Below are 19,538 nucleotides of genomic sequence, written 5' to 3'. Positions count from 1 at the left end.
TACAGCATAAAAACTTAACATGTTATAGACGTGAAGATTAGTATTTGGAATCTCCTTTGATAATAAAGGAAAGTTACAGACGTAAAAATTAGTATTTGGAATCTCCTTTAAAAATATAGAAACATTTATTTTTTGTTTTCGAAAAATCCACCTAGGCGGGGGAGAAGTTCTGTCTCAAAAACTGAAGAATGTACAGACGTACTTGGAATCTCCCTTAAAATTAAACACGTTTTTCTTTTGTTTTCGACTGAAGAAATGACTGTTTTACACATGTATCTATGCCGCATGTTCCAGAGTTAGCTCTACCAGCAGCCTGGTCATTTTAACCCACGAAACGCAATGCCACAAATGTAGTTCACTTAGAGGTACTGGGGTAAATGAAACTAAATTTTTCATGGGATTTTTTTGTACTTTAGGGATTTTCAGATAATGTCTTAGTGCAGTACCGAGCAACGACTGCTTTTATCAAATACGAAATTCGCGCGAGCGAAGGCGCGGTTGAATGCTAGTATACAGCGTGTTTCACCTAGTGATGGGCAACGCTCTCGCTTGAGACTCTCGAGACTGACGTCGCAGATCTCGAGACTCTCGCGAGAATCTCGAGACCGATCCTCCTGTAGTGCAAGCTGTAGACCTACCAGCAACTACGACTGTAAACTTGATAGTATATCATTGGCATTTATTGCATGAAATAACGTTCTCATATGAAAACGTGTGAGCCAATACATTTTGTCAATAGCCAGGAAAAGTACTGCATGTTCAACTATGAACCCCTTAATACCATTAACGAAAGTGAAAACAGAATGTCACTATCTTAAACTCTTCACGACTTACCCGGGGTGGACATCTTAGCTGAATAACCATCCATAATTTGTGAATAACTGTATTCGAACCTGAGACGGGAAAGGTATGCAACCCCCATTACACGTGAGTGGAACGTGTAATTTAAAATGCCGGACTTTGCTCCAATTCTTTCAGCATGGGTGATGGGCAACGCTCTCGAGACCGATTCTCGTGTGCTGCGAGCTGTGCAACGTCCCAGTAACTATGAGTGTAAGCTTGATAGTTATCATCAGCAGTTCTCATATGGAAACGTGTGTGACGATATCTTTTGTCATCAAAAGCCTAGGAGAGCATTGCATATTGAACTATGAGCTCCTTAATACCATTGCGAAAGTGAATACATAATGCCAGTACCGGTATCTTAAACTGTTCACGAGTTATGTCAGGTGGACTTCTTAGCTGAATAACCCGTATAATTTGTTAATAACTGTTACTAGGATGTAAACCTACATGGATGCCTTACAATCGTTGTCGGCAGAGTAGCCTCTTGTGATTCAGACCGGGCCGGAGTTTTTCTGTGACGATTCCTCTTCATTGGTATTATGCGTTTGTAAGTGCCGCATCATCCCAGAAGTATTTCCGCCGATGTACTTTACTTCTTTTGAATAAGCAACACAGTGGGCTTTGCTGTGTGACATCTCTTAAATATAACCGACATCCACGACCTACGTTGCGCTTCGGACATCGTCCTCAAGTTGTCGCGTACAAGTGGACACAATTTCACATGGCACCGTCATATATCGAAGTACCTAATTATGACGTGAATACTCTATAACATTGTAACGAATTATTTCCTTCGTCACCAAAATATCGGTGAACACAAGCAGTGGTTATATGTTATTGAATGCGGGGTCTGGTAACGATGTACACCTACCAGTCGAAAGAATTGGAGCAAACTGAAGCATTTTAGATTACACATTCCACTCATGCGTACTGGTGATTGCATATGCAGCAAGGCGTATATTGCCTCGTCTCGAGTTCGAATAATGCACGCCTCTAGTATCCAGGTACGTATACCCACAATAGCCGTCAGGTTCTGTACTTAAACCACTCATTCATGTACGTACCAGTTCATACAATGCCAGAATGCGTATGCTTTATAACTATGTTATACTGCGTCAAAATGTACTGTACCTCGGTAGAAATGAACGCCCTAGTCACTTGTTGACACGTATTTACGAAACTGAGAAGGCCCGTGGTTGGCTATTCGTATACTCGGCACAAACAACATTCAGCTCCGACTACCTGTAGACCTACGACACGCTGCTCGCCGCACAATGCGGGGACAACGCTCTCGAGATATCTCGAAATTTCTCGCGAGAAAAAGTGCCTGCGCTAGTCTCGAGAAATCCCGAAAAGTCTCGAGACCTCGTCTCAGACTGCCCATCACTAGTTTCACCCGCCCTTTCCAATGTAGTTTTATGCAACCCACAATATTCATTCCGTCCTGAAAACATCTGCCCTGCCGGTATGCTCGGACAACACAACCGGATATCTTGGTATTTACCACCACACCATGATAGGACGCCGTAATGTTATACTCGAACTAAACACTGGAAGACATGCGTGTGCCTTCTAGAACATATGAACCTGACACGCCGGCGAAATTGATATTGTGACCGCAGTTAACCTAATACTTGCTGTAAGCTGCCCAGTGCGCCGTACGGATCCGTAGTGTGTTTGGTAAAGGCGTGGCGGAGCGAGCTTGCATGTTAGGTGGGAGGTTCGAGTCCCGGGCGAAGAGTACAAATTTTCGAAATACTTGTTTAATACGTACCACATGAAAGTTCAATACCCGCTTATATGCAAACTGTGTGTGAATGACTGTGTTTGTGGCCCTAAGAAGACTCCATTAGTTCGCAGGCCAGACACACACAGACCGGAAATAAAAGGAAAACAACTGCCCGGACAATGTTTTATCGCAGCAAATGCTCGATGTGATGACCGTTTTGGTTTATACACATTCGGGCCCGGTGCCCAATAGATCGTCTTGTGCGCTGAAGCATTCCAGGTGCAACTGCTCAGCAGGCGTCCGTGATGAGTTGCCAGAGCTGGTCGGGGTTTTCCAGCGCTAGGGTGTAAAAGACGTTCTTCAAATGTCCCCACAAGAAGAAGTCTTAAAGGCGTTAAATCCAGTTATCTGGCGGGCGAGAAACAGGGCCTCCTCATCCTATACATTTCCCTGGCAGGTCCTCGTTCAGATGGTTACGAACGGGCAAAGTCAAATGTGGCGGAGCTCTATCCTATTGCAACCCCATCGTCAAACGATCGCGCAAGGACACATCCTCCTGTAACAGTGAGAGTTCCTGACGCAGAAAGTGCAGGTAGCGTGGGCCTGTCCAATGGCCTTCAAAGAAATAAGGTCTAATCAGGCAATCCTCCAAGATTCCACACCATACACTCACTCCCAATCGTACTTGATGGGCCGCCTGTCGCAAGCTAGTGAGGATTGTCCGGACTCCAATAGACCATGTTGTGGCGATTGACGTTCTCATTATTGTGGAAGCGGATTCGTCCGAGAACAAGATATGTGATACGAATGCTGGATCAATGTCCAGCCTGCCTAATAGTCACCGAGAGAACCCCATTCGAATTTCGAAATCCTGCCCATGGAGCTCTTGGTGTAACTCAAGATGGTAAAGGTGAAATTTATGCTAATGCAGTATTCGCCAGACGGACGGCTGGCAGGTGTTCACCAGTCGTGCAATCGCCCTTTATTATTACGAGCTGCCTCCTGAACGTCCTATGTTTCACCCGATGTAACGGGCCTATCGCGGACTGACGGTTGGTTGGAAATCACGCTTGTTGTCATTAGGCGTCTTTCAACACGGCGGAATGTCGTAGCAGCCGGGTGTCACCTGTCGGGATACCGTTCCTGATACAGACGTAGTGCCTCGCACGCGTTTTGTGTTGCTTCCCAATAAATGAGGAGCATATCAACGTATTCCTCTGTGGAAAACATGCCGAATGACAGCAGAGATTACAGTACATTCAGGCCCTAACCAGCGGAGTATGCGCAAGGCACAAGATATATAAGAGCGCCATTCTACTGTTTGAATGTGGCAAACGTGGGCCTGTGTTTACGCATTCAAACATCATACCGATGCAAAAATATTTGAACGATGCAGGATTCGAAACGCCGCTGGCTCATTCCGTCGATTGTTACGCGAACGCCTAACCACATCCGCTACGCTACACTGCTAGAAACATGCCGGTAGTACGACGAGAGCAGAGTACATACGTCATCCGGTTCGGTGTTTAAGACATTAATTACTGCACTGTTACTTAGTTTTATGCATTGATTCCCTTTTCGTTACACCCGGTTACGAGGCACGACACATTACCATAGTTACATGGTAAAAGGAGGTTGCTACATAATTTCAAGGCGTCATGTTTTCATGTTTGTGGGTTACTGTAGTCACGTCCTAGTTCGTGAACCATGGGCAACGGCTGAGTGGCCTAGTAAGTGGTCCTGAGAGTCCGGATACCAGTTGCTATGGAATGGGAGTGGGCATCTCGGACAGATTCTGAGTCGTGGCCCTCCTTGTGCTCAGGCGGCTAGGACTATATAATTCACCGGTGGTCCATAACCCGTTAGAGGAGAGATCCTCACTTGGACTATGTGCTGCTTCATGAATTTACCGAGCTCAGAACACTTTAAGCAAGCCTCGGACCTATGGGAGTAATGGAGTCCCACTCCCATTTGACAGGCGAGGGACTCCTTGGAAACAATTGGGCGAACAAAATGGAATTCGATGGGGAGATATCAATATTAATGGGGCTTGTGGAAGAAAGAAGGTAGAACTGGCTGAGTCAGCAAAGAGGATGCATCTGGATGTGCTAGGAGTAAGTGATATTCGGGTAAGGGGAGATAATGAGGAAGAGATAGGAGATTATAAAGTGTACTTGACGGGTGTTAGAAAGGGAAGGGCAGAGTCGTGGTCAGGGTCAACAGCAAGGATAGAATAGTGCTAATGGGCGATTTCAATGCGAGAGTTGGGAATAGAACTGAAGAATACGAAAGAGTGATTGGTAAATGTGGGGAAGATATGGAAGCTAATAGGAATGGGAAGCGTTTGCTGGACTTCTGTGTTAGTATGGGTTTAGATGTTACGAATACATTCTTCAAGCATAAGGCTATTCACCGCTACACATGGGAGGCTCGGGGTACCAGATCCATAATAAACTATATCTTAACAGACTTTGAATTCAGGAAATCTGTTAGGAATGTACGAGATTTTCGCGGATTTTTCGATGATACAGACCACTATCTGATCTGTAGTGAACTAAATATCTCTAGGCCTAGTGTAGAGAAAGTGATATCTGTCTGCAAACGAATAAGGGTAGAAAGTCTCCAGGACGAGGAAATTAGACAGAAGTACATGGATATGATTAGTGAGAAGTTTCGAACAGTAGACAGTAAGCAGGTTCAGGATATAGAAAGTGAATGGGTGGCAATGCTACGAGAGGAATAGGCAGTTGTGTTTATGTTTCGTAGATCTAGAGAAAGCATATGACAGGGTACCGAGAAAAAAGATGTTCGCCATACTGGGGGTCTATGGAATTAAAGGTAGATTATTAAAATCAATCCAAGGCATTTATGTTGACAATTGGGCTTCAGTGAGAATTGATGGTAGAATGAGTTCTTTGTTCAGGGTACTTACAGGAGTTAGACAAGGCTGTAATCTTTCACCTTTGCTGTTCGTAGTTTACATGGATCATCTGCTGAAAGGTATAAAATGGCAGGGAGGGATTCAATTAGGTGGAAATGTAGTAAGCAGTTTGGCCTATGCTGACGACTTGGTCTTAATGGCAGACTATGCCGAAAGCCTACAGTCTAATATCTTGGAACTTGAAAATAAGTGCAATGAGTATGGTATGAAAATTAGCCTCTCGAAGACTAAATTGATGTCAGTAGGTAAGAAATTCAACAGAATCGAATGTCAGATTGGTGATACAAATCTAGAACAGGTCGATAATTTCAAGTATTTAGGTTGTGTGTTCTCCCAGGATGGTAATATAGTAAGTGAGATTGAATCAAGGTGTAGTAAAGCTAATGCAGTGAGCTCGCAGTTGCGATCAGCAGTATTCTGTAAGAAGGAAGTCAGCTCCCAGACGAAACTATCTTTACATCGGTCTGTTTTCAGACCAACTTTGCTTTACGGGAGCGAAAGCTGGGTGGACTCAGGATATCTTATTCATAAGTTAGAAGTAACAGACATGAAAGTAGCGAGAATGATTGCTGGTACAAACAGGTGGGAACAATGGCAGGAGGGTGCTCGGAATGAGGAGATAAAGGCTAATTTAGGAATGAACTCGATGGATGAAGCTGTACTCATAAACCGGCTTCGGTGGTGGGGTCATGTGAGGCGAAAGGAGGAGGATAGGTTACCTAGGAGAATAATGGACTGTGTTATGGATTTTAAGAGAAGTAGAGGGAGACAAAGACGACGATGGTTAGACTCTGTTTCTAACGATTTAAAGATAAGAGGTATAGAACTAAATGAGGCCACAACACTAGTTGCAATTCGAGGATTGTGGCGACGTTTAGTAAATTCTCAGAGGCTTGCAGACTGAACGCTGAAAGGCATAACAGTCTATAATGATAATGTATGTATGTATGTATGTATGTATGTATGTATGTATGTATGTATGTATGTATGTATGTATGTATGTATGTTTTGCGAACGGGAAATATAACATTTCGCTAGGGTTCAAAATCGTGTGCAAAATGTGCTCACTGAAAATTAGTACCATACAGTATGCCTGTAAGGGAATAGCACCGCTATAACCATGTGCACGTTAGTTGGGCTGCAGCAAACGATGTTGGAAAGAGCTGCCGAATCGCACTGTATAGGGCCTATATAAAATAACATGTGACAGATTCATCATCGCCGAGTCAAAACTAATGGACATAAAAAATGGAATTTTGGGGGATACATTAACATTACAGTGTAACTGCTCACTGAGAAAGGACCTTTGGATATTCCTCCGCTAAGGGGGGTTGGGGTGGAAGGGGGATGTATTTGTATCTCTAAAATTTAACAGTTTACAGACGTAAAAATCGGTATTTTGAATATTTTTTGTGTTTGGAAAATCCACTTGAGAGGGATTAAAAAAGGGGTTTAATACCTTTTATGAGGATACTTATATCTCAAAAAATGATGCAACAAACATGAAAATTGGTATTTGAAATTTCCTTGAAAAATAAAGAAATATGTCCTTTTTGGTTTTGGAACATCCACTCAGAGGGGGGGGGGGGTGGATACGAGTGATTTATATGTGAGGGCGCTAAGCACACATTTACAAAAATGAGATGCCACAAAGCAGAAAAATATGAAGACAAGGAGTAAAACAAGAAGAGGAGGCGAAGTGAACTCACCATCCTGGAAAACCCTTTCCACGTTGAGGCCATAGGTCGCGCAAGTCTCGTAGTACGAACACCGTTTGAGATCCGTAGCCAACTTGCGGGCCCGCGAGTCATCGATAACTCGAGGATTATTTTCGCTTATAGCATCTGGAACACAAAAATATTCATAACATAATTAACAAAACTACGCTGAAGACAGCTGAAGGGGTTGGCAACTAGTCAAAACTCTCCTCAAATGTTATCGGGACGTGATCTGAATCTTGTGCATAAAAATATAAAATGCAAAGCCTTTAAAGCTTTTTGAGAAATTATATCAATAAACAACAAGTTTGTAACTCTTTGTGACATTTGTACGAAGTACCCATCAAATCTGATGTAGAAGCCATGGGAAGTTCTTTACAGGAAGTTTACCTTTCCAGCCATCTAGTTGGATGGCATTCGGCATGGTAATGGGCTGTAAAATCGTTATGTGTAAGAATGTATTAAATTCACATTAATAACTAACATTTTTTTCTCTGTGTGTATCTCCAAACCTTGTCCCGTTTTTGTACGGGGTCAGATGTGAAATGAAATTAATCTTCGTAGCGAGTTTTTACGACCGCATGTCCTTCATGACGTCAACCTCATCAGAGGAGTTAATTAGATGAATGACGTGAAATATGAGAGTAGGAAGGAAGCGGGTGTAATTCTGTGCCTGCACACAGTCTACTCCTGTCGAATAGCACCAAGGAGTCTGTTCAAGGCTTTACGTCCCCATCCGACGGACGAATCACCATCAGGAGCGTTATATCCTCTCACTCCATTTGAACACTGCGGAGAGGTATGGAATGTAATCCAGCCTTTCAGCACGCAATCTACTGATTAGAAATTGTATACCACCAATTCTTCTACCCCGCCGGCCAACATTCTAATGGTGAATATTTTTTCGACCAACGGGACTCGAACCAGCTAACCGCGGTGTCAAATCACATAGACTTGACGCCTTAATGATCATGGCCAACAGCCGGGCATATCTCTCTCTCTCTCTCTCTCTCTCTCTCTCTATATATATATATATATATATATATATACACACAGTAAGAGTTTTGTCTGTACATTGCTCAGAATTTGAAAAGAATGGTATTTCTGTATCGGTCATGTCCATAGTAACAAGAAAATGTACTTTTTACTTTTCCGTAATGTCTGTCTGTCTGTCTGTCTGTCTGTCTGTCTGTCTGTCTGTCTGTCTGTCTGTCTGTCTGTCTGTCTGTCTGTCTGTCTGTCTGTCTGTCTGTCTGTCTGTCTGTCTGTCTGTCTGTCTGTACACGCAACACGAGAAAACGGCTGAAGATAATTTAATGAAAATCGGTATGTAAAGCCGCTACAATCTAGGCTATAAAACATTTTATTCACGCTGAGTGAAATGGTAGTTTAGGGGAAGGCCTTAAATTTAATTATCGAATATTTATATTATTAGCGGTCCTATCGATAAATATTATATAACTAAAGTTATATAGAATTCAATTTCCAGTCATTTATGTCTTATACATTTTTACCGTACCGGCTCTGATAACATAGATATTAATGATATTAAGTCCATATCAACGCCGAGCCACGAGAAAATGGGTTAACAGAATTTAATGAAAACCGCTATATAGAGTCGGGGATAAGAAACTACAGTCTAGGCAGTAAATAATTTTATTTTTCCCGAGATGAAATGGTAGTTTAGGGGAAGGCGCCTAAAATGTAATTTTAAATACCGGTACCTATGTTATTGGTGCTATAGAAAAGTACGGTACTACATAACAAAAGTTATATACAATACAATTTCCGATCATTTATGTTTCATTCAGTTTTACTGAATAGTAGTATTTCAGAAGGCCTACAATATCCAAAGCGCTTTACACTGATCAACAATTACTTTACATTGACCATTGTTTGTTGTGATGTTCTTCGTTTCTTATGGTGCCGCTCAACTCCGATAGTTGGGATTACTACTGCGTACCAAGTATAACAGCCTGACTGAACATTGGCGGGAAATAGCTGGGGAGTTGGGAAACTTTCTTCTTTAGCATGCCATTCCTCTGGTTCATACATTTTCTGATACTGCAGGAACGTAACACACTTGTTCATCATAGCATTCACCAGTATCCAGTAATCGGGAGATAGTGGGTTCGAGCCCCCCTGTCGGCAGCCCTGAAAATGGTTTTCCGTGGTTTCCCATTTTCACACCAGGCAAATGCCGGGACTCTACCTTAATTAAGTCCACGGCCGCTTCCTTCCACTTCCTAGGCCTTTCCTAACCCATCGTCGCCATAAGACATATCTGTGTCGGTGCGACGTAAAGCAAAAAAAAATAAATAAATAAAAAATAGCATCATAGCATTCGAGCTATTCAATCCCTACTCTGAGGCACTGATTGGAATGAGTAGTGCGCATTTTTAACGGAATAATGACAGAGGAGTGTTGATGGCAGTCTGCGACCTGGTTGTTCCAGCTCTGGAACTTTGGACTGTTAGATCGGCACCGTAGTACTGTTCGTTGAAAGTGAGAAAGTGTGCGGTTTTTCATTTGATCGAGTATTTTATATTATAACATAGCTTTCAATCGCTACATTGCTACTGACGTTTTTGTAATGACCTATGTTGAATTCAGTTAGGAAAACCACCAAGTCAGTCTTTCTGAGAATCCCGTAGCGAAGCACGGGTACATCAGCTAGTCTTTCTCTAATCTGAGTACATTCATTTTCATAAAAATGGTAGTAAACTCCGTGTCTCGCTTCCTGATATCTATGCCTGCTATCCAAGCGTATTCCAACCGGCTGCGTTGCTCGCGGGTAAACAGTGTAAACAGTGTTGTGCAATAAGCAAGGATAGCTTGCGTGAAGTGGCATCTGTCGCAAATTTGCAGCATAGGACAAAAGCATTTGCTGGCGCCTAAGATGTAAAGGAGGCACACCAGATCCAGCGAGCAGGCTAGCAATGGGGCTTACAGTTAAAGCTATCGTTGCTAACCAAAGCACATGTGGATTTGGCCCTATTTTACGGCCGAATGCCCTTCCTGACGCCAACCCTATAAATGGAGAGATGTAATCACTATTTCGTGTTGCTGTGCTGGTTGGTAGTGTAGTGCGTTTACTGAATATGGAGATAAAAGTGTTGGGACAAACACAAACACCCAGTTCCCGAGCCAGAAGAATTAATCACACGCGATTAAAATCTCCGACCCAGACGGGAATCGAACCCGGGAACCTCTGAATCGAAGGCTTCAATACTGACCATTCAGTCAGTGAGGCGCATGCTGCACTGCCGTAGTCTAACCTGGATAAAATATGTGCCCTATAAAATCGTAGGAGCACCGTGCGGTCTGCCCCCCCCCCCCCCCCCCAAGTAGTGCCACTAAGAAACTTCAAGATATTAAGCTTCATAGCGCACTTCGCTTTTAACTGCCGCACGTGTGGTTCCCACGATGATTTGCTATCGAAAACGAGCCCAAGAAATCGGTAAGTGTCAACTTCAGGAAGAGCGACATTCCCTAAATAAAGCTCCGGATGGGAGTGAAGAATGCGCTTCCGGCAAAAGTGTACAACAGAGGTCCTTGTGGTTGAAACCGAAAGCAATGGTGTAAGATCCGCTGTTCCACTCTCCAAACTGCTTGCTGTAATTGTCGCTCGGCGAGGGCCATATTTTGCGAGCTATAATGCAGTGAAAACTCGTCTACATATAGCGACGGTATTACTGCTGATCCAGCAGCAGCGACAATACCGTTTATGGCAATCGTGAACAGAGTGACACTGAGAACCGATCCCTGTGGGCCTCCGTTTTCCCGAACGTGGTATTGCGAATATACCCTCCCTATTCGGACAGAGAATAGACGGAGAGACAAAAAAATTCGCAATAAATACCGACAAGTTACTTTACAAATTCCGATTATGTAGGATTGAAAGATGCCGTATCGCCATGTGGTGTCACAAGCTTTTTCAGCGCCAAATAAAACAGGTACTAAATGCTGTTTGCAGAGAAAAGAGTACTGGATAGAACTCTCCAGGCGTACCAAGCGGTCAGTGGTCGAGAGAGCGGCTGGGAAAGCACAATGGTACTCGGATAAAAGTCCCCTTTTCTGCAGGCAACACACAAGCCGGCGATTCACCATCCTCTCAAACAGTTAGTTAGGCAAAAAGGTCTGTAACTTCCTGCATACTTAGAAATTTTGTCAGGCTTGAGGAGAGGAATGACTATACCCTCTCGCCACTGTGACGGAAACTCACCCTCTATCCAGATTCGGTTGAACACACCAAGGAGATAGAAAAGACTATCCTCAATGAGGTGTCTCAACATCTGGTTATGGATATTATCTGGTCCGGGAGACGTGTCCCTACGAAGCGCCAAGGCGCTGCGGAGTTCCCACTCCGTAATGGGGACGTTATAGTCCTCTGAAGCTTGAGTGGCAAAACTCAGATGATGACGTTCTGCCTCCCACTTCAGAGGTAAGAAATCACGATGATAATTCCCAGAACCAGATACATCTGCAAAATGGCTTGCAAGATAGTTAGCAACCGAGGATGCATCAGTCACGATGCGACCTGCAATGGAAATTCCCGGTACTGTGGATGGTCCTTGTACTCCGGAAATACGTCGAAGTTTAGTCCACACTTGAAATGACGGTGTATGTGTCGTCTACATACCTTTACCAGGAAGTTTTCTTACTCTGTCGAATAAGAACTCGCGCCTTAGCGCGGAGTTTGTTTTAATGTTACCAAGTTAGCCAGAGTAGGCTGCATATGATACCGTTTATGAGCGCGGCGCCATTCTCATAGCTGCTGCATTATCTTCGTTTCACCAAGGAACGAGTTTTCGTCGAGGAGTCTCTGAAAAGAATGGAATGGATTCCTCAGCAACAGCAAGAATAACTTGTGTAATATAAGTTATATAGTTGTCAACGCTCCGGATGTTCGCATCATTAAATACAGCTAATAGTGTAAAGTTTGGCCAATCAGTACGTTTATGAATCCATCGGGGAGGAACCTCGATGGATTTCTGTTTCAACAAAGTAATAATAATACGGAAATGGTCACTGTTACAGAGGTCATCAGGTGTATTCCATTGAATCAGGGGAATGAGCGCTCGGATGCAGAGACTAACATCAATGCGCGAATAAGTGCCAAACGCTGCGCTGAAATGCACTGCTTTCCCCGTACTCAAAACGCATAAATCTAGCTCTCGTATTAATCTCTCCAACTCCCTTCCTCAGGGGCAAGGCACTGTAGAGCCCCATAAAAGATTGTGGGCGTTAAAATCACTCAAGAAGAGGAATGGAGGTGGGAGCTGATCTATAAGATCAATTACGTCATTGACGTTAAGCGGCTGCCCTGGTGGAAAATACGCATTACACTCTGTTGCTATGACAGGTAGCTGTACTCGTACGGCAACTGCTTCCAGTGGGGTTCTTAGGGTAACCTCTTCGCTGCAGGTGTCAGAGCGAACAAAATTACCAACTCCACCGGAAGACCGGTGGGCATAATGTCGTTCAGTCGAGTATAGTAGAAAATTTATCAAGACCGTATGATGACCTGGTCTGAGATTGGTTTCCTGAATACAGACTATACTCACCGCGAACTAATTAGCTGGCGCAGCTCAGTAAGATGCTTGTCATGTTAACCGTTACAATTCCACTGTAAATGTGCCATAGTGTGAACTTCTGAGGTTTAGGTTAGAAACAGCGAGATGCTACTTAACACTCACACCCCCATCCGAAGATGGAGATATACGCATGCCTTCAAATTCTACGACATATTCCGGGGGCGGGGTTTATTTTTACGAGGGGAGTTAGCAGGTTTTCCAATAGGAAAATCTGCTGGCGCAGACTCAGACCCTCCGGGTAGAGGGCGTGAGACCCCATTCGTAGGAGAGGTGGAAGAACGCCTTGAAAGGCGTTCTTCTTTCCCGCCGTCGACTCTTGTTTAGACGGGTTGGGAAGTAAATTCCCAGCCTTAGTCGACGATGCCGCCTCCGCCGGCTTAGGTGCGGCTTTCGCCGACCTTTGAGGGAAGGAGACGTTGCCTTGTTCCCCTGCTGTGCCGGCGTAGATTTCTTAGCCGATACAGACTTGTTTGTGGTCGAATGCTGGGATGAACCCAACTTCGAGCTTTTTCTCTTTGCAGCGTTGCTTACAGGAGCAACTGCCCTTGGGCGCAGCGATCTTCTGGGAAGGTGTTCCAGTTGTAAATGACGAACTTGGGAGAGACTGTGCTATCATGCTGAAGTCTAGTGTCTTGGCTGGGGCATTCAGAGAATTGAACTTACAGCGCGCTTCCTGGTAGGAAAGAACATCCAGGGTCGTGATCTCCTGGATCTTCTTCTCACTCAGGTATACCGGACAGTTCCGTTCTCGAGGAGAAAGAAGACCAGGGCAGTTAACGCACCTATAAGGAGCTGTGCACTCTTCCGCGCCATGAGCTTCTCTTCCACACGTACCGCACATAGAGGGATTCGAACGAGATACCATGAGCCCGAATCTCTGGCACTTATAGCACCACATAAGAGGCGGAATGTACGGCCTCACATCACAACGATAGGTTGTAACCTTGACTTTCTCTGGCAACACTGACAATTTGAAGGAGACTAATGAACGCACCCGTAGCAACGTGTTCACCATCGACTTCGCGCGTGATGCGCCAGACGTGTGTCACACCACGGTGCTTCATGTCTTCCATAAATTCATCGTCAGTGTTCAGAACGAGATCACGGTGGGAGATAACTCCACTCCAGGAACCAGATTCAAGGTTGTGTGCTCTTCCACTTTGACGGGGATTTCGCCAAAGTGGTCGCACTTATGCAAACGATATGGTTGCAGCGCAGTGCTCGTTTAAGAAGCAAACCACTATTGCACTTTTTTTTTTTTTTGCTATTGGCTTTACGTCGCACCGACACAGATATGTCTTATGGCGACGATGAGACAGGAAAGGGCTAGGACTGGGACGGAAGCGGCCGTGGCCTTAATTAAGGTACAGCCCCAGCATTTGCCTGGTGTGAAAATGGGAAACCACAGAAAATCATCTTCAAGGGTTGCTGACAGTGGGGTTCGAACCTACTATCTCCCGAATACTGCGCATTTTCTTAAGATCCTCAAGTTCGCCGTATAGACCTTCGATATGTCGACTGAACAGGATCGACTTAACCAGCTTGAAATCTTGCCCATCGGTTCTGGTAGCAACCAGGAACCTAGGGAAGCTGGAATCCCAACTAATACGCTGCGCATGTTCCCTGAGGGTTGCCCTCCTCAGGGAATCAGATGTTAAAGGCTTGGGTAGCGAACCACCCACAATGAAATTTTCGATCAAATAAAAAAGGCACCGTTTTTCACTTTACACGAACAATACGACGCTGGCGATCTAACAATGCTAAGTTCCAGAGCTCGAATGACCCGGCCACAGACAGCGGTGAACACCGTTAAGTGTGCACACTGTTCATTCCAATCAGCGCCTCAGAGCAGGCATCGAATAGCTGGAACACTATGATGAAGCAGTGTGTCACGTACCAGTAGAGGTATGGCATGCTAAAAACGAAATCTAACTCCCCAGCTACTTCCCGATAATATTCAGGCATGCTGCTTTACGCGAGACGCAGCAGTAATCTAATCTATTAGAGATGAGTGGCAGCAGAAGAGTCAAAGCACATTAGAACAAACCATGGTCCATGTAATGTTATTGTTGATGAATTTTATGGGCTTTCGATATCTTTACAATTTTATTTACGTCGCACCGATACAGATAGGTTTTATGACGACGGTGGAGTTCGATTACACTATATCCCGAATGCAAGCTTACAGCTGCGCGCCCCTAATCGCACGGCCAACTCGCTCGGTGCTTTCGATAATGCAAACCTTCACATTTAGCTTCCCTCCGACTCTGAGATATTAGGGCATTGGAAGGGGAGTCCTCCCTTCTTTCACGACTTCCTCTTTTCTTATTCTTCAAGTGATCGATCCTTTACGAATTTTTCTCAATTTTATAATCATCTTCACAACTATCCCTGTCGATATGGGCTGATGATCATGCGGTTTTACACCTTGGGACAACCACGACAGAAACCACCACCATCGCCAATTAACAGAATTGAACAATATTTCCATGTTACGGATGGTTGGCGTTGATAGGCAACAAATGACTAAATTCATGAATTCTTTAATCATAGTCGTTAGGATAAAAACTTCCCCTAAACTATAATTTCACCCATCAATGAATAAAATTATTTATAGTCTAAACTGCAGTGCCTTATTCCCCGAGTATGCGTACAAATTTTCGTTACATTCTGTTCAGCCATTTTCTCGTGAACCGCGAACATAACATATAGACAAAAAGAGATGACGGAAAATTAAAAAGTGCCGATGCAGAAATACCATTATTTATTTAATTCTGATGAATGTTCAGACAAAACTCGTATAATGAATATACAGCACATTACAGTTATGCTTATTTCTGCTGTATTATTGATCAATTTTATACAATTTCTTTGAGGGGGCCCAATTTTGTTTTCTGCAGGCGGGCTCGTACCATATCCATTATGCCTTTGACTCGGCTGGAGTGGTCTGCACATTCCTCGGATATGAATCCCATATCACGCTTGGGATCGTTTGCAACGGATTATACGAGGCCGCCGGAACCTAGCACGCAACCTGAAGGACGTCCGTAGGAATGCTGTCAAAGAATGGGACTGGCTGGACCAAGGGTGTCTAAATTAGAGATCCGCAACTTACGTCGCGACCCCCTTCTGGAATAGAAAATGTATTCTTCCCCCTTTATTCTTCCTTCTTTTCTTCATACTACTCGAACTTCGCACACGCACAAAACGGCTGTCGAGCTCTTCAGTTTGAGCCTCTATATCAAATTAATAATAATAATAATAATAATAATAATAATAATAATAAAAATAATAATAATAATAATAATAATAATAATAATGGGAAGCATGATAGTGCAGTGGCTTTTTTGCTGGCTTCCCACCAGCAGACCGGGCATTGAGTACCTCGCTCCTTAGCATTACATTACTTTCTCCCCCCCCCCCCCCCCCTCTGCCCACATTTTGGACCACTGGTCCAGACGGCTTGACTGAGAGTCTGCTTCGAAGGGCGAGGACCTACATCAATACCAGAGAAGGTGTGAATCGGTACTAAGAGATGTGGACAGAGTTGGATTAGCTGTCAGAGGAGAACGTTTCGGAAAAAGTGCAGTATATTTGGTTTTGTATGTTTCTGTTTGAAACAGAGAGAGAGACAAGACATATGTGTGTGTGTGTGTGTGTGTGTGTGTGTGTGTGTGTGTGTGTGTGTGTGTGTGTGTGTGCGTGCGTGTGCGTGTTCATGCTCATATCCCGAACAACTCACACTGCTTACTGTCTGGTAAACTCCAGGGTGGTACAAGGCTTGTTCTGATGAGTGAGTAAAGTAACCAAGAAAATACACAAAGAAGGTCCCTCATCGTCTACAAAATGCACCAATAGAATGATTGATTTTTCCATTCTTATAGGGGTAGTTAACACTAGGGCAAGGGTTTTTAGGAAGGATATCTATGTGTATTCAACTGGAAAGTATGTTGCAAAAATATGCAAATACTTTTAATTACCTACAATGAAGCTCGTAAAAGAAATTACTCAATGTACCCTAATCGGTCACTGGAGGATTATCGTAAAGTACTGCGGAGGTAAATTTTAAACAGGGCATCGTAAAGCTGTGAAGTGTTTTGGCACAGCGATCTGTATTTTGGAAATAAGCCTTAACCAACACAAGATGTCAGTTTTGAAAAAACACAATACTTACATTTTTCAGTTGTTCAAAGTCCTCCAACTTAATGAATCCAGAAATTTGTATTAATGAGAACCAAATTTTCTTTAAGGGGTTTTGTTGGTATTTTGTGTAAAATTTGCTCAGCAGCTTTGCATTCGAAGACGAATTTTCTCTGTAAAGTTATTTTACCACACTCACACAGGTAGCAGGAAATCCGTCGCGGAATCCACCCAAGTCCCCGAACATGGGATAACTAAACTGGGAGGGAGTGGAGTATCTGGCGATCTGTTTTTGAACAGGTGTATTCTACTGGATGGCTTCATTAAAACACATTATTCCATTAGCAATCAGGTCGGCAATATTCCGATATCTTCGATGGTTTGGGCACATCTGTTGTAGCAATGGCCTAATACTGTATATCAAGTTCTGACAGGATAGCCAGATGGTAAAAGTCCTTTGGGTGGACCAAGATGGACCAAAAAAACTTCACTGATGAGATCGAGTGGAACGGAAAAATCGAAGAAAATGACAATCAATCCCTGGGCAGAAGAACATGGCCGACAATCGTATGGGATGGGGGAAGGAAGGGGTTCATCTCCCTTGTAGGACTTCGGTGCCAAACACTATAGATACGTATAATACTTAATTCCGTAAGTAGGACTTCCGCAGTTCACCTACTTTTTCCCCTTCTATTTCACGTATCATAAAATTGTAATGAAATCTTGAAAAAAGTCCCGTAATGAAAACTAATAAAGTAGGGGAGGGGTGGCATTACTGAATAGCATTAAGCAGGATATAGACAATAAAATAATGCTATTTTAATAAACGAGCCTCTCTGTGCCATATACAGTACATTGAGAGTTTACGACTCATAAAACGGTGCGGTGCGTATACAGTAAAGGATATCCAGCGGTAAACTCAACTAATCACTGTGTAACGGGGTAATCAATTACGGGCCCCCTCAATAAAATATTTGCTCAGGCACTCTACAGGCTCATTATTCGACACTCAATCAATGAGGCTAACGAGTCTGTCTCATCAATCATGTGTACATAATTTCCTCGTCACAGTAGTACCTACTGGAACCAACTAGAAGGATGTTAGGTACCATGCCGGTATACGTCTGCAGTTGAAGTAGGGAAATCATGACCAAGAGCTTTTTAAGGTAAGGGTGCTTATTCCTCTCCCCATCTTCTGTCTCTGATTACTTCCTCCCACGAGAAGGTCCATTCTCCAAAGAACGAGCAATAGACCCCTTCACTGAGACAATTACTCCAAGAATACAGTCATTATAAAGAAAAGGCCCTAGTAAGTTAGAGGACCATAAGACTTGAAAAAGAATATAAAATGGTACTTATCACTTAAACGATCTTTATATTTTGTATCATTTAGGTACAGAAAACGATGAGTTATTTCTGTCATTACAGATATAATGTTTATTTCTACACTTTAGAAAACCGCTACATTGTCAACATATTTCAACTTGAAGGATATTTTAAATAATTATGTTATTTGCTTTACGTCCCACTAACTACTTTTACCGTTTTCGGAGACGCCGAGGTGCCGGAATTTAGTCCCGCAAGAGTTCTTTTACGTGCCAGTAAATCTGCCGACACGAGGCTGACGCATTTGAGCACCTTCAACTACCACCGGACTGAGCCAGGATCGAACCTGCCAAGTTGGGGTCAGAAGACCAGCGCCCCAATCGTCTGAGCCACTCAGCCCAGCGAAGGATATTTTAGTAATATTACAATACGTACAGAATAGGTCTATGTGCACAAATAATCTCCGCGAACAAAATATCAACCAGCTCGGGTTGACCTATGGCATTGGGCCTGCCGCAGATTTCAACCAGGGCAAGAGCAGTAGAGGCAAAGGGCACACACAGCAGTAAAATAGCTCCTCGAGGGATACCACATATCGTACACAGTATAGCGACAGTGAAACTGTAATGGAATGAGAAAGTCATGAAAACACTTATCTGACAGAGGTTCACCGAGGAGACTATATGAAAGCTTGCTACTTAATTCCGAATTCGATTTAGTCTTCAATGACCAGGTGTCATTGTAATAAGCTAGTTGTAAACAACGGAGAACTATCTGAGAAGGCACGTGCATAAGAAGAAAGAATGATGCATTCCTTTCGTCGCCGGAATTCACAATAATTGTTCCATTCCAAAAAAAAAAAAAGTTCAGCACTCATCAATTTGACGAAGCTTATCTGTTCACTGAAGAAAAGAAGAAGAAGAAGAAGAGATATCGGAACATAAAAACCTGTTGTATACTTCAGGCACGAAAAGTAAAATAAATCAGCCCTATCTAGTTAGGAAAGACGCAGGAGACTGTGACAACACCAGGATAGAGACTTTGCCTCTATTCCACTCAATTTATAACCGTTAGGTTCTTCAGTCTGGCGAAACTAATTATGAATAAAGAAATCCATAAACCACCTGAAAAAAGCAAACATATGGTAACAAAAGAATACATGAAAAAGAAACAATTTTATTTTATTTTGCACGTAGTTTATAATAATAATCTATACTAATATTATAAAGAGGAAAAATGTG

At 43.3% G+C, this 19,538-nt stretch overlaps 1 protein-coding gene across 1 annotated transcript in view; it reads right to left on the bottom strand.

Annotated features, from left to right (window-relative positions):
* Positions 1-19,538, bottom strand: part of CenG1A (Centaurin-gamma-1A) — a 528,156-nt gene that overhangs the window by 114,560 nt on the left and 394,058 nt on the right. Inside the window, exon 4 of the mRNA XM_067137775.2 lies at positions 7,226-7,360. Coding sequence (XP_066993876.2) covers positions 7,226-7,360 — 135 coding nt within the window. The remainder of the gene's footprint in view (positions 1-7,225; positions 7,361-19,538) is intronic.

The sequence above is a fragment of the Anabrus simplex genome, chromosome 1 (genome assembly GCF_040414725.1).
Source record: "Anabrus simplex isolate iqAnaSimp1 chromosome 1, ASM4041472v1, whole genome shotgun sequence".
NCBI lineage: Eukaryota > Metazoa > Arthropoda > Insecta > Orthoptera > Tettigoniidae > Anabrus > Anabrus simplex.
This window is presented reverse-complemented; position numbering and strand designations above follow the sequence as displayed.